The 14536-nt window shown below is 38.7% G+C and overlaps 1 protein-coding gene across 1 annotated transcript in view; it reads right to left on the minus strand.

Annotated features, from left to right (window-relative positions):
* Positions 1-314: 314 nt before the first annotated feature.
* Positions 315-14536, minus strand: part of KNL1 (kinetochore scaffold 1) — a 52407-nt gene continuing 38185 nt past the window's right edge. Inside the window, exons 15-25 of the mRNA XM_054715564.1 lie at positions 14026-14142; positions 13322-13409; positions 11508-11585; positions 11304-11343; positions 10104-10205; positions 8525-8625; positions 4119-4187; positions 3312-3421; positions 2999-3117; positions 1749-1871; positions 315-1004 (exon numbers count right to left, since the gene is read on the minus strand). Of these exons, the coding sequence (XP_054571539.1) occupies positions 890-1004; positions 1749-1871; positions 2999-3117; positions 3312-3421; positions 4119-4187; positions 8525-8625; positions 10104-10205; positions 11304-11343; positions 11508-11585; positions 13322-13409; positions 14026-14142 (1062 nt within the window). The 3' untranslated portion in view covers positions 315-889. The remainder of the gene's footprint in view (positions 1005-1748; positions 1872-2998; positions 3118-3311; positions 3422-4118; positions 4188-8524; positions 8626-10103; positions 10206-11303; positions 11344-11507; positions 11586-13321; positions 13410-14025; positions 14143-14536) is intronic.

Genomic DNA, 14536 nt, shown 5'->3' on the forward strand with positions numbered 1-14536 from the left:
AGGTCATGGAAATAGGGAACGTCTGCATCTTGATTTGTATGGCAAATGAGTTGTGTTGACTTTTAAAGCTTAAAAGACCATGTAATCTTTTGACTAATAACTCAGAAGTTCAAAGCAAACCAAGAGGGAAACACAGGACTTTAACCTGATCTTCAAGTATGAAGTAAAATAATAAGATGAATTAGTTTAAAAATGCTAATATATTTTAGTTTAGAATTAAATATAAACAAAAATGGTCATGATTAGGATTTGACTAAACTTTGGGTAAAAGTCTTTTCTATTTGTTTATATCATCACAGATAATAATGCTCAATCAATATAAATGGATATTTTTATTTTTTTATATTAAGAAAGGTATAGCTTCAGAAACCAATACTTACAGTAAATTATTACTACTGCCAGAATTTGACAAATCTGCTCTTTTGGGTGTTGTATTATTTAAAGTGTAATTATTTAATAAAAGGAGTTGAGAATATTGCTGTAAGGCAACCTTCAGAAAGATGGAAACTGCCTTATGGTATCACTCTAAACGTCACTGGGTATTTCTATATATCTCACTACATCACAAACACAAAATCAATATTAATATATTTACATATATATACTGGGCCAAAATCAATGATCTTTCCCTACAAAATTATACTTTCTATCACTTAAACTTTTAGTAGAAAAATAAGCAAGTTGATAGCAGGCTATTTGAGGCCTTTCATTATTCCTGATTCTAGAGCTTTAAAAATTAACCCTACCAATTAACTAGAAAATCATCAGAAGGAATTTTACTAGGCTTCTTTCTAGGACCTGAAGATGAAGATTAAACAGCAATGGAGACTCTAACATAAATTATTATTAAGTGTACTGTGCTTGGTTGTTACAGCTGTGGTCCAAGGGTCTACTGGTGGAAATTGCAGCCCTGAAGCAGATCTCGGTAAATTTGCTTGACTACTTTCTTTAAGTAGTCTTTCTCCAGTGGCACTTTAGATAGAAGGGCGGAAATGTCATCATGGCTGCAAAGAACAAAAGGTTAATTAAATTTTCTGGAAACTTACACTTATTTCCATTTCAGTGGAACTCGTGTGTTTTTTGGTATAGTCTCTGAGTCCCAGGAAGCACAAATAGACATTTTTGGAAATAATTAAACTATTCAGTTTGAACTGAGAGTCTAAAAACAAAGCCTAAGAACCAATTCTGTATGCAATTATCTTGGCCCAGCTGCTTTCTCTGGCTATAAAAATCTAAACTGTTGGACTGTTGGTATTTGCTGATGGATTTGAGGTGCGCACATTCTAAATTCTGCCATTTTACAATCTGTCATCAGTGTGTCTAAAAAGTCACACGATATATAGTAGGAATTAAATATTTTTAGGTCTTGTTCTATAGGCTAATTGAGAAAAGCATTATGACTGCACAGCTTTTCAAATGATTATTCTGTTTTAAGAGCATAAAAGGTGTTCATAGATGACCTGGGCTACCCTTATGCAGGATTTTTTCCTTAATTCCTATTTTAGGTAAGAGGGTTAAAAAAGTGGATCCAGTATGAAAAAACAGACCAGTGGTCTCCAGCAGCCTCTGGACATAGCAGTGAATGTCACTGACCTTAAAAGAACAAATTCCTCAAAATGAAGTCAGAGAAGTAACATTTGATTCTCATTATGGTCTATCATTTGCTGACCACTGTGAAGGATCTTTCAAATAATATAACAAAGGTAAAACAGTAGTTGAAAGTGCTATTCTGCTGGCCCTTCACTCACCTGATGTTTCCAAGGTGATTTTTAATGGAGAAAGGTAATAGGACAGATGGATAATGTGCTGAGAGAGACAACATTATCTCAAACTTTGCAAATGCTGCAGAGCTGGAGAATAAGAGCCTCAATCTGTAAAAGACGAAATCCTCAATTAAAATACAAAACAAAAACAGAATAAAACACAAATATATTTTCCTTTTACAATGGCATGTGAAACTTAGGTGTACATTATTTCTTTTTCCTTTTTTAAAAATGTTTTTATAGATCTTGAGAGGGAAGGAGGGAGAGGGAGAAAGAAACATTGATATGAGAGCAGCTACCTCCGACATGCTCCCCTACTGGGGATCAAGACCACAACCTGGGCATGTGCCTTGACCAGGAATCGAACAGGTGACCTCTAGGTGCATGGGACAATGCTTAACCAAGTGAGCCACACTGGGAGGGAAAGTGTACCTTATTTTTTGTCCTTATCAGATAGCCAGAAGGTATAACATCTGGAACAAAGTATTATTATGGTTGGCTTTTCATTACTAGTTATGAAACTCAAAATATTTTTAATACATTTTTATTGATTTCAGAGAGGAAGGGAGAGGGAGAGAGATAGAAACATCAATGATGACAGGGAATCACTGATTGGCTGCCTCTTGCACATCCCTCACTGGGGATAGAGCCCGCAACCCGGGCATGTGCCTTTGACCGGAATCAAACCCGGGACCCTTCAGTCTGCAGGCCGACGTTCTATCCACTGAGCCAAACCAGCTAGGGCTCAAAATATTTTTAAAAGTTTTCTACTAATTACTTTTATGATTGAACTGTGCCCTCCGCCCAGTTCATATGTTGAAGCCTTAACTCCAGTGCACCTCAGCATGTGGCCTTATTTGGAAATAAGGTCAATGCAGTTAAGATGAGGTCTACTGAAGTATGGAGGGTTCCTAATCCAAAATTACTGGTGTCCTTATAAAAAGGGGACATTTGAACACAAACATACACACAGGAAGATTATCATGTGAAGGTGAACGCAGATAGTGGGGTTACATATTTACAAGCCAAGGAATGCCAAATATTGCCAGCAAATCACCAGAAGTTAGGAGAGAGGCATCAAACAGATTCTCTTTCCCAGCCCTCAGAAGGAACCAGCCATGCTGACACCTCGCCCTCAGACTTCCAGCCCCAGAACGTGAGATAACAAACTTCTGTTGTTTAAGCCGCCCAGTTTGTAGTACACTCATATGGCAGCTCTAGGGAACTATACTTACTCAGTATTATTTACATCTATGTTCATTAGGTTATAATTTGGTCCCCATCTCTTTAAAAACTCAATTTCCTCTCCAAGGAGTCTGCAACGGCTTATTACCAGTGAGATTTCTTGAAGCATCTGGGAAAAACAGAAGAAAAAAAAATTATAAAAACATTTCAGTGTTTAGTGGCTCTTTAATAAAGAATCCCCCAAAGTTAAATGATTTAATATATTTATCATTTCATGATACACTATTACACACATAAAATTTTAGTTTTGCTTTTTGGGACAGATAACATAATTTGCCTTTATATACTTCAATTAGAAATTACCTTGGGTACCTGATGCTGTGTTGTACATTTCTTCTTCCAGGATTCCTGTTCCTCAATGTACTGAAAAATAAGCTTATGAACTAAAAGGGAGGAAGGAGGAGCTTTATCCTCTGAGGAAGGAAGAAAACAAATCAAAAGCAGGTATTAATTATTCAAATATTTTATATAAATATATAAGCTAGAAAAAAGAAAAACATATAAACTAGAAATATTATACAAACTAAAAATACCTTCAAACTACTAGGTGTCTAAGTATCCTCTTTATTTTATTTTCAAACACATGAATCAGAACATATGATTCACATAAGACATTCTTATAAAAATGTAAGTTTTTATCACATACAGAATAAAACTTGGTTAAGAGCATAGGCTTAAATGTAACATAAACCTGTGTTTAAACCTGTCTTTCCTTACTACCTGAATGATCCTAAGCACAACCCATATTTCTTTTGAGCTGTAGGTCCCTAATATGTAAAATGGGGAATAATACCTTCCTCATAGGGTTGATGTAGGTAATACACATGCCTAATACAGAACAAATACTCACAATGGTAATTTTTAGATTATGGAACTAGCTATTATTAATTATTGTTCAAGGCATAGTCATAATAATAATAAATCATTTCTTTTAAAACCTACCCAATATTTGGAACATTATCCTAGCAGTTTATGTCTACTACACATTTCTAAGGACAAATTATTATTATTAGTGCTTACATTTAACTTAGTATGTGAGAATTCTCAAGGAGCAATTCACACTTGTAAATTTCCAACACATTTTTAATGGCTTAAATGCATTGAACTTACCATCTAACAGAGATTGAAAATTCAGGTCAACAGTCCTCCTATTAGCCTTGTTCAGGAAAGGGAGACCAACTAGGAAGAACCAGAATAAGGACAGTAATTCTTTTCACTATCTGATTTTAAACTATATACAACTCAAGCACTTTAGAATCCTACTCTTTCCGGGAAGCAGGACTTTTTCATAGGCAGTTGAAGGTATATACTTGAATCATATTATTCTCTCTATATGGTAAAGGCTCCCCTGGACTGCTGAACTATACTGATTGGCAGGCCTTTGAAAGAAACTTAAGGTGTAATGTATTTATAATATATTTACCAAGGCCTCCTCCTTTGCTCCTTAACTGCTGTGCAAAGATATTATTTTTAGGAACCATATAAAGAGGCTGTGACCTCCCATACCTACTATCTTTGCACAAATACAGTAAAAATCATTTATGTTTTTAGCATTACAGTAATGAGTTTTAGGTAACCAGAATAGCTGCTTGCTTCGCCAGATTCTAGAGTTATCTCCCATCTCACAAATTCTGATTCTTTTTACTTTGGATACAATCATGAGACAAATAGACACAATCAATCTATACTCTTAGGAAGCTTACAACTCAGGGGAACACACAGATAACTGCAGTAATAAACACACCAAGAACTACAAACAGTAATAAACATTATTAAGGAAAACTGCAGGAAGCAATGAGAACATATAACAGGAGGGCAAGTAGCAGAGGAAATAGGTATAATAGATAAGACTTTCCTAAGAAAGTGATAATTAAGCTGCGCGTATAAGAATTATTAGTATCCCTGGGTCCGGGTGAGACCATGCGTCCCTGGATCCGGATGAGGCCTCGTGCACCTAGGCCCGGGTGAGCCCAAGTGGCCCTGGGTCTGGGAGAGGCCAAGCATCCCTGGGTCCGGATGAGACCATGTGTCCCTGGATCCGGGTGAGGCCTCGTGCACCTAGGCCCGGGTGAGCCCAAGTGGCCCTGGGTCTGGGAGAGGCCAAGCGTCCCTGGGTCCGGGTGAGACCATGCGTCCCTGGATCCGGATGAGGCCTCGTGCACCTAGGCCCGGGTGAGCCAAGTGGCCCTGGGTCTGGGAGAGGCCAAGCGTCCCTGGGTCCGGGAGAGGCCAAGCGTCCCTGGGTCCGGGTGAGACCATGTGTCCCTGGATCCGGGTGAGGCCTCGTGCACCTAGGCCCGGGTGAGGCCACGTGCCCCTGGGGCTGGGAGAGGCCAAGCGTCCCTGGGTCCGGGTGAAACCATGTGTCCCTGGATCCGGGTGAGGCCTCGTGCACCTAGGCCCGGGTGAGCCCAAGTGGCCCTGGGTCTGGGAGAGGCCAAGCGTCCCTGGGTCCGGGTGAGACCATGCGTCCCAGGATCCGGGTGAGGCCTCGTGCACCTAGGCCCGGGTGAGCCCAAGTGGCCCTGGGTCGGGGAGAGGTCAAGCGTCCCTGGGTCCGGGTGAGACCATGCATCCCTGGATCCGGGTGAGGCCTCGTGCACCTAGGCCCGGGTGAGCCCAAGTGGCCCTGGGTCTGGGAGAGGCCAAGCGTCCCTGGGTCCGGGTGAGACCATGCGTCCCAGGATCCGGGTGAGGCCTCGTGCACCTAGGCCCGGGTGAGCCCAAGTGGCCCTGGGTCTGGGAGAGGCCAAGCGTCCCTGGGTCCGGGTGAGACCATGTGTCCCTGGATCCGGGTGAGGCCTAGTGCACCTAGGCCCGGGTGAGCCCAAGTGGCCCTGGGTCTGGGAGAGGCCAAGCGTCCCTGGGTCCGGGAGAGACCATGTGTCCCTGGATCCAGGTGAGGCCTTGTGCAACTAAGCCCGGGTGAGGCCATGTGCCCCTGGGTCTGGGAGAGGCCAAGCGTCCCTGGGTACGGGTGAAGCCAGATCCTGGGTCCGGGTGAGGCCGTGCGCCCCTGGATCCATCCGGGTGAGGCTGGGTCCCAGGCCCGGGTGAGACCACGCGCCCCTTGGGTATGGGTGAGGCCACGTGCCCCTTAGTCCGGGTGACGCCGTGCCCCTGGGTTCGGCCGAGACCAAACCAGAGGGAGTCGGACCTCCATTACCACCATTTGTCCACCATCCAGAGCTGAGGGGTCAGTGCTGACATGTACACATAAGGAACTACTGGACATCGAAATTGGGTCTCAAAAGAACTGTTGGTCCAGGGGGAAGCTCGCTACAGATTGATTCATTTGCCTGTCAGCATAAATATTATTGCTCGTCTCACATTCAGTTCTTATTAGTATATATCTAGTGACATATGATCTCGTTCATCTAGGGGAAATGATGAACAACATAGACTGAGGAACAAGAACAGAACCAGAAGCAAGGAGGCATCGATCGGACTATCGGGCCTCAGAGGGAGGATAGGGGAGGGTAGGGGGAGGGTGGGGGGGAGGGGGAGAGTTCAACCAAAGGACCTGTATGCATGCATATAAGCCTATCCAACGGTTAAGTTCAACAGGGGATTGGGGCATGCGTGGGGAGAGGGGTGGGATGGGAATGGGGGGATGAGGACAAATATGTGACACCTTAATCAATAAAGAAATTTAAAAAAAAAAAAAAAGAATTATTAGTAGAAACTTATTTAGTGAAGAGGGGGTGCTATCTAAACATTTGTGTTTCCTCCAAATTCGTATGTTGAAATCCTAATGTCCAAGGTGATGGTATAAGAAAGTAGGACCTTTGGGAGGTGCTTAGGTCATGTGGGTAGAGACCTCCTATAAAAGAGAACCTAGAGAGCTTAGCTAGCTTGGCCTTTTGTCATGTGAGGATACAATCAGAAGCATGCAACCTGGAATAGGGCCCTCACCTGGCCATGCTGGCTTCCTAATCTCAGATTTCCAGCTTCCAGAACTGTGATAAACATCTGTTGCCTAAAAGCTACTCAGTTTATGGTAATTTTATTATAGCAGTCCAAATGGACTAAGACAGGGAAAGAGCTCCCAGGAATAAAAAAACATCAGTATGTAGGTGCTGAGGTAAAATAGAATATGACTGAGAATAAAAAACCATGATCTTTTAAAAGCAGGGGTAGGGAACATCTGGCCTATGGGCCATATAAGGCCTGTGAAATCATTTGGTCTGACCCTGCCAGGCATTAGGGGTGAGTTAATTAAATGTTTGACCAAATATACAGCAGGCTAATTTTTAAATTGATAATTATGTATGGTGAATGATGTTATAAATATCCAAATGGCCTTTGGCAGAAAAGTTTCTCCACCCCTGTTTTAGGGAAATAAAAGAAATTCATTGTGCCTGACATAAAAATAACAATGTAAGAGGCAGGAAAAGGAGGAAAAAAAGAGCTTTATAGGTTATATTAAATATTTTAGTCATTAGTCTAAGAGTAGTAGGTGCATAATCAGATTTCCAACTATCATTATAGCTATAGAAGGAGAATGAATTGGAGAGGAAAAAGAGAAGATCCAAAAAGACCATCTAGGTTAGAGATGACTATGGACAGAAGAGCCAAAAAAAAAAAAAAAAAAAGTGGATTAATATTAAGTTAAAATCAGTCTTATTAATGATTTACATATGCCTGGTATGGGAGAAAGAGATATAGAGTGATTGCTAAGTTTTAATTTTGGACCTGAATGGAAGTTAATGCTATTCACTGAGAAAAGTAACTTTTCAAGAGAGACATGTTTAGAGGCTGGAAGAATGTAAAGATCCTAAATTCCAATTTGTCCATGTTTACTCATAGTTGGCTATGACAAAATTAACTGTTTCAAGAGAAAAGACCTAAAGATACTAACAGACAAATCTAACAAAACAGCTAGTATTCTCTCCAGTCACCATATAGTGATGTCTACCTACTTTGATGAGCCCACCAATATACACGGGACTTTCAATTAACTTTTAGATTAACTGAAGTACAAAAATACAGTCAAGAGTCACCAGCTATTAGAGTAAATTCTCTATCACAAAAGAAACAGAAGAGAGGAACTCACAGTAAATAGATTTGAATAGCATATTGATCATTATTTAAATAGGCAAAATTTCTACTGTACAAAGGGCACTTTCATTAGCTGAATTTTTAAAATATATTTTTACTGATTTTAGAGAGGAAGGGAGGTGGATATCTAGAGAGAAACATCAATGAGAGAGGCTGCCTCTTATCCACCCCCTAGCAGGGAGTGAGTCCACAACCCGTGCATGTGCCCTGACTGTGAATCGAACTTTGACCTGGTTCATGGTCCGATGCTCAACCACTGAGCCACACCAGCCAGGCTGAATTTTTATTTTACTCTTTATCTAATAAAATAAAATTCTATTCTCACTAATTGAGGTGACCACCTCTTCTAAGAGTTTCAGTAGTGCTTTAATGTTAATAGTTATTATTATATTAAAATAAAGATTTGAGTTTAGCCATATAGTTTTCTGCAGAATTATCTTACTTTTGCTACTCACCTACTGGCTCTCCAAAAGTGATGGTGAGTTCTACTGTGTCATAAAGAAAGGTGAATACAGCTTGATCATTACTCCACTCAATGACATCCCATTCAGACAAGCTGGAGAGATAAACAAGTCAAAAAAATTTGTTTTTGAGATAAAAGAAGAGAGTTAACTTCAGATACCACCCAAAAAGTACCAGCAGCAGCTGCTAGTTTTTGACTGGATTGGGAGACAACTTATTTATTTATTAAATATGTTTTTATTGCCTGGCCAGCATGGCTTAGTTTAGCGTCAACCTATTAACCAGGAGGTCACAGTTCAAATCCCAGTCAGGGCATATGCTCGGGTTGCAGGCTCCATTCCCAGTGTGGGGTGTGCAAGAGGCAGCCGATCAATGATTCTCTCTCATCATTGATGTTTCTATCTCTCTTCCTCTCTGAAATCAATATATATATATATATTTTTTTTCTTTTTTTTTTTTAAATATATTTTATTGTTTTTTTACAGAGTGGAAGAGAGAGGGATAGAGAGTTAGAAACATCGATGAGAGAGAAACATCGATCAGCTGCCTCTTGCACACCCCCCACTGGGGATGTGCCCGCAACCAAGGCACATGCCCCTGACTGGAATCGAACCCGGGACCCTTCAGTCCACAGGCCGAAGCTCCATCCACTGAGCCAAACCGGCTTCGGCAATATATATATTTAAAGTATACGTTTTTATTGTTTTTAGAGAGATAGGAAGGGACAGGGGGAGAGAGAGAATGAAAGAGAAAGAAACATCAATTGGCTGCTTCCTACATTCCTCCTACTGGGAATCAAGCCCGCAACTCTGGAATGTGCCCTGATTGCAACCCAGGTATGTGCCCTGACTGGGAATTTGGTGCATGGGATGAGGCTCAACCAACTGAGCCATACCGGCCAGGGCAGAAGACAACATTTAAAAAATATATGTTTTTACTGATTTCAGAGAGGAAGAGGTAGAGAGAGATAGAAACATCAACGTTGAGAGAGAATCATTGATCGGCTGCCTCTTGCACACCCCACACTGGGGATGGAGCCCATAACCCAGGCATGTGCCCTGACCAGGAACTGAACCGTGACTTCCTGGTTCATAGGTTGACGCTCAACCACTGAGCCACCCCAGCAGGGCAGGAGACAACATTTTAATTCAAATATTGTGAATGTACAAACATGCTTTTGACAGAAATAAGCAATATTTTAACATTTTAATTCCACGGCTCTCCCATCTTGTGTATGTTCTTTCTTTGTTTTGTTTTTTTAATTTTATCTTTATTGTTGAGGAGATTAAAAATGGCAGTAGAGTAAGTGAATGCTGCACGGACATGCTCCCAGAACCAAACTGAAATTATAACTAAAATACAGAAAAACTTCCTGAATAATTACAGATGTCCCTTTTTTTTTCACCTTGTATACATTCAACTTAAAGTATTGAGTATATTGGCTCTTTTTGAGGCTACATTGGTTAAAAACAGTGATACATACTACAAACACATGTCAAATGCTCTAGTAGGTTTAGACAACCACAAAGGCACAGGATAAAATGCAAACTAATGACAGTAGTTTTTCTTTACCTCAACTGATCCAGCAGCTCTTCAGTTGTATTTGTTTGTTTTTGCATGAAGTCTATTTGAGCAAGGGTCTGCTCTTTCTGTACCTCTAGTTCTGAGAGATTTCTGCAAAAAAGTATTCACAGAAAGGTAAGTCCATTGTTAGAGAATTCATACTCTATTAAAATAAAAGGTTTGTGATAAGAAGTTACATGCTAGATGGCTCCCCAAAGAGGTGAATGGCATCCATTTTTGCATTCTCAATGGGTTTTTAGAATGAGCATTAATCTAGAAGCATAGGTCTAATTAGGAAAGGATTATATCAATGGCCTCAAATTAGAATCCATAAAGATATCCTTAATAATCTTTGAGATTAAAATTTACATTTTCATTTTTATAAAATATAAGCATAATGCAGATTATGAGATTGTCTACCTTAAAACTGAGACATACCATAATTTCAGTGCCTTCATTTGGTTTAATTTAGTTTATCAGATCTAAATAGAACTGATGCTTTATTAGTCATTCTGCTAGCATCAATTTAATTTCAGCCAAACATTATCACCTGTCAAATTAATGTTATCAATTGTAATTTTACTGGTTTTATCATTATTTATATTTGATTTTAGTCTTTTAGTTAAATAAAATTCATGAGTATAAGAAATATATACCTCTTTTTATACTTACTAATACTTACTTAAGTATACTATAAATATAGTTTAATGCTAGGTTTATTTCCTTTAAAAGGATCCTGAGCCCTGGCCAGTGTTGCTCAGTTGGTAGGAGCGTTGTCCCATACACCAAAAGGTCTTGGGTTCAATAGCCAGTCAGGGTACATACCTGGATTTTGGGTTCAAGCCCTGGTCCCAGTCGGGGTGAATGTGGGATGCAAGCAATCAATGTTTTTCTCTCATATCGATGTCTCTCCCTCCACCCCCACCTTCCTGTCTCTCTAAAAATCAATGAAAAAATATCCTCGAATGAGGATTAAAAAAAAAAAAAAAAGGATCCTGTTATTATTAAAGCTTGAGAAATACTGCCTTGGAGTAAAGCCCTGTAAACAACAGTGCTTAGAAAATACTGTCAACCCTGGGGTCAAGGTCAAAGCCCTGAATTAGCCTTAGTCAATAATCATGTTCCCAATCTTATCAGTTTCTGGGGGTAGAAAGTCATTTACCCTTATGAAGTTTCGCATATTTTTTAACACTCAAAATGAAGGCTGACCTTTGAAGCTTTTCTTCTTCAGTTTTCAGCTGTTCCAGTTCTTTGAAAAGAAAAATAAAAACAAATCTATCAGAGTAGACACACTAAAATGATGCTATAAAAATCATCTATTTATTGAAAATTCTAGTTTAATTAATGTCACCTAAGTAATCACAGAACAAAAGGGTGTTTTCCCCCATTTATCTTTTTTATTAATTCAGTTACCTTTCTCTGCAGCTCTCATTTCAGAATCCCATTCTTCCACAGGACTGTCTTTCTCTTCATCCTCTAAATTCTTACTTTCTAAAGTAAACAATATGCATTAGAATAACCCAGTCAAAAATAATTTAAAAACTCAACATGAAAAGAAAAATGCTCCTAAAATGAATTAAGAATCTGACAAACACTCATCTTTCCCCCACTTTTCCTTGCCAATAAAGCACTGAGACATAATTATAATTTCATACAAAAACTTGCTTCTAGTAGCAAACAACTGAACTTTGAGCCAGATAGCAATGATCTCCAGTAGCAGCTTTTCAAGGACCATTCTGAGTTGGAAATTGTTTATATAAATTTGTATAATCAACGTTACTGTTAGGTAACCCTGTGAACTAAGCAGGAACAGATACTGCATGCACACACATTTAAAATTTTTAAATTAATTTATTTCTAAAACCTTGGAGTCATCCAGTAAGGGTGTCAACAATAAAGAAAAAAACACACAAACAAACCTTGGAGTCATCCTTAAAATTCCGTTTTCTCCCCGCAATCCAAACCAAGTTTAGATTCTTACCTCAAAAAATTACTTTGTTGAATATTTTTTTTCCTCCACCATCACCATCTTTCCTTAATATAAGCTACCATCCTTTCTTTTTAAAAATTTTGATTAGAGATATAAGCTCCATCCTCCACCATCACCATCCTTTCTTTTTAAAAATTTTGATTAGAGAGAGAGAAAAATATTGATTTGTTGTTCCACTTGTTTATGCATTCATTGGTTGATTCTTGTATGTGCCCTGATTGGGGATCAAACCTGAAACCTTGGTGTATCGAGACAATGCTCCTAACCAACTGAGCTACCCTGCCAGGGTACTGTCCTTTCTTAACCATACCAGTCTTACTAGTACATTTACTCTTGATTTATTCAAATTCCATCTCTACATGTCAGCCAATGCTTAACATCCTCTTTGGCCTGGCCCCTAGTGACATCTCCAGCTTTACCTCAAACAATGTTCCCGTTTGCTCATAGGTCACTGCTCAACCATTGAGCTACACCAGCCAGAGCAAAAGGCTCATTTTTAAATGGAGATAAGTTCATCTATTAAAAAAACAGATTATGGCCCTAGCTGGTTTGGATTAGTGGATAGAGCATCAGCCTGTGGACTGAAAGATCCCAGGTTCGATTCTGGTCAAGGGCAAATGCCCGGGTTGCAGGCTCGATCCCCAGTAGGGCGTGTGCAGGAGGCAGCCGATCAATGATTCTCTCTCATCATTGATGTTTCTATCTCTATCTCCCTCACCCTTCCTCTCTGAAATAAATAAAAATATGTATCTTTAAAAAAAGCCCTAGCTGGTTGTTTGGCTTTGTGGATAGAGCATCACAGCCTGGTTGTGGGCTCAATCCCCAGTAGGGGGCGTGCAAGAGGCAGCCAATCAATGATATTTCTCTCCCTTTCCTTCCTCTCTGAAATCAATAAAATATATATATTTTTAAAATTGGCATCTTAAAAAAACAAAACAAAACAAAACCAATGACCAATTAAATACCCACATACAAACACACACACACAAACACAAAAAACAAAACAAAAAAAACAAAAAAACAGATTATGGTCTAGGTTATGAAGAGCTTTCCAATTTTGGGCATCTCTTGTTGATAGTGTTATGGAGGAGCATAGTAAAGGAGCTTTAATTTGATCTAATTTAATATCTCAAGCTACTGATACAAGGTTTCAGCATAGTGCTACCAGCAATCTGTACAAAAGGAAGCATTTAGATAAAATTAAATTTTCTTTTGAAAAATTTTCCAAATACTTTACCTATTTTCACCTGAGTGAGACAGTTAGCAATCTTCTTAAGTATGTTGTCCATCTCATCTATTTTTAACTGAAGTTTCTCCCTCTCATTCTAAACACACAATAGTATAGACTGTCAAGTTAAAGTTCCAAACAAAACATTATAACATTATCATGTTTCAAACAGCTGATATAACTGCTATGTCTAAATGATAAATAGGCAGATCTTAAAATGAAGGTCAAAGTTGCCAGTCTAGACTTAAATTTTACTTCAAAACAAAGAATTCATTAAATAATGTTCTGTGGTCAAATGCATATGGGAAACACTGGTCCAATAGAATTATGTTTTTTTCCCTTTTTAGACTTTTAAAGAAAGACATTAATATGGTATCTATTATAATTTCTCTGAAAGGGTAATATTACATATTACATTTCCCAGATTTATTTGCTAATAGAAAGTTTTTAAATACGGAACCTTTCTTAAGGGACAATCATTTTGGAACATGCTTCTTTAAACACATACACAAACGTACATAGTTAGGTATGAACTATATGGAAGATAATACTATAGTATAGTCCTTAGCAATGAAAGATCAGAATCCTATATTGTTTTATTTCAATATGTATAAAGGATAACAAATTTGAGATAATAGGCCCACATTAGTAAAATTACCATAAAGTAATTTTAATAGACATTTCTTTCTATTTTATTTACTGTGTCAAATTACCTGAGCTGACTGTACCAGTTTGCTATAGAGAGTCACTTTTCCTTGGTGAGTGAAGATTTTGGTCATCTTGGTAAAATGTGATTTTATTTTGTTCAGGTAAATTCCAAAGGCCTTCAGCTGTAAGGAAAAGTCAAAGGCTACAATGTACTAAAACAAATGAGTTGAAAAAGCAAATGATCTGAGAAGGCTGGTTCAGATGATACACACTAAGCTTTGCCCATTCTAGACTCTGATTCCTAAGACAGGGCACTTCTCATTTGCAAATTTAATTCAATTTAATAGTTTAAAAGCACAACCAAAAATTTTAATTTGGATTCCTGCTTTTAATTCACTTTATTTATATTACAAATTTAAAAATGACAGGCTCTTACTTAATAAAACTCTTTTAATATATTAGAGCACATATGAAATGAGTAACTTATTATTTGATAAATTAAATCTTTCCTCATGTAAATCTAAGTGAAAGGCAAACAAGAAGGAGAGAACTCTAAATAAACTTCAATTATATTTC

The sequence above is a fragment of the Eptesicus fuscus genome, chromosome 5 (genome assembly GCF_027574615.1).
Source record: "Eptesicus fuscus isolate TK198812 chromosome 5, DD_ASM_mEF_20220401, whole genome shotgun sequence".
In the NCBI taxonomy this organism is placed as follows: domain Eukaryota; kingdom Metazoa; phylum Chordata; class Mammalia; order Chiroptera; family Vespertilionidae; genus Eptesicus; species Eptesicus fuscus.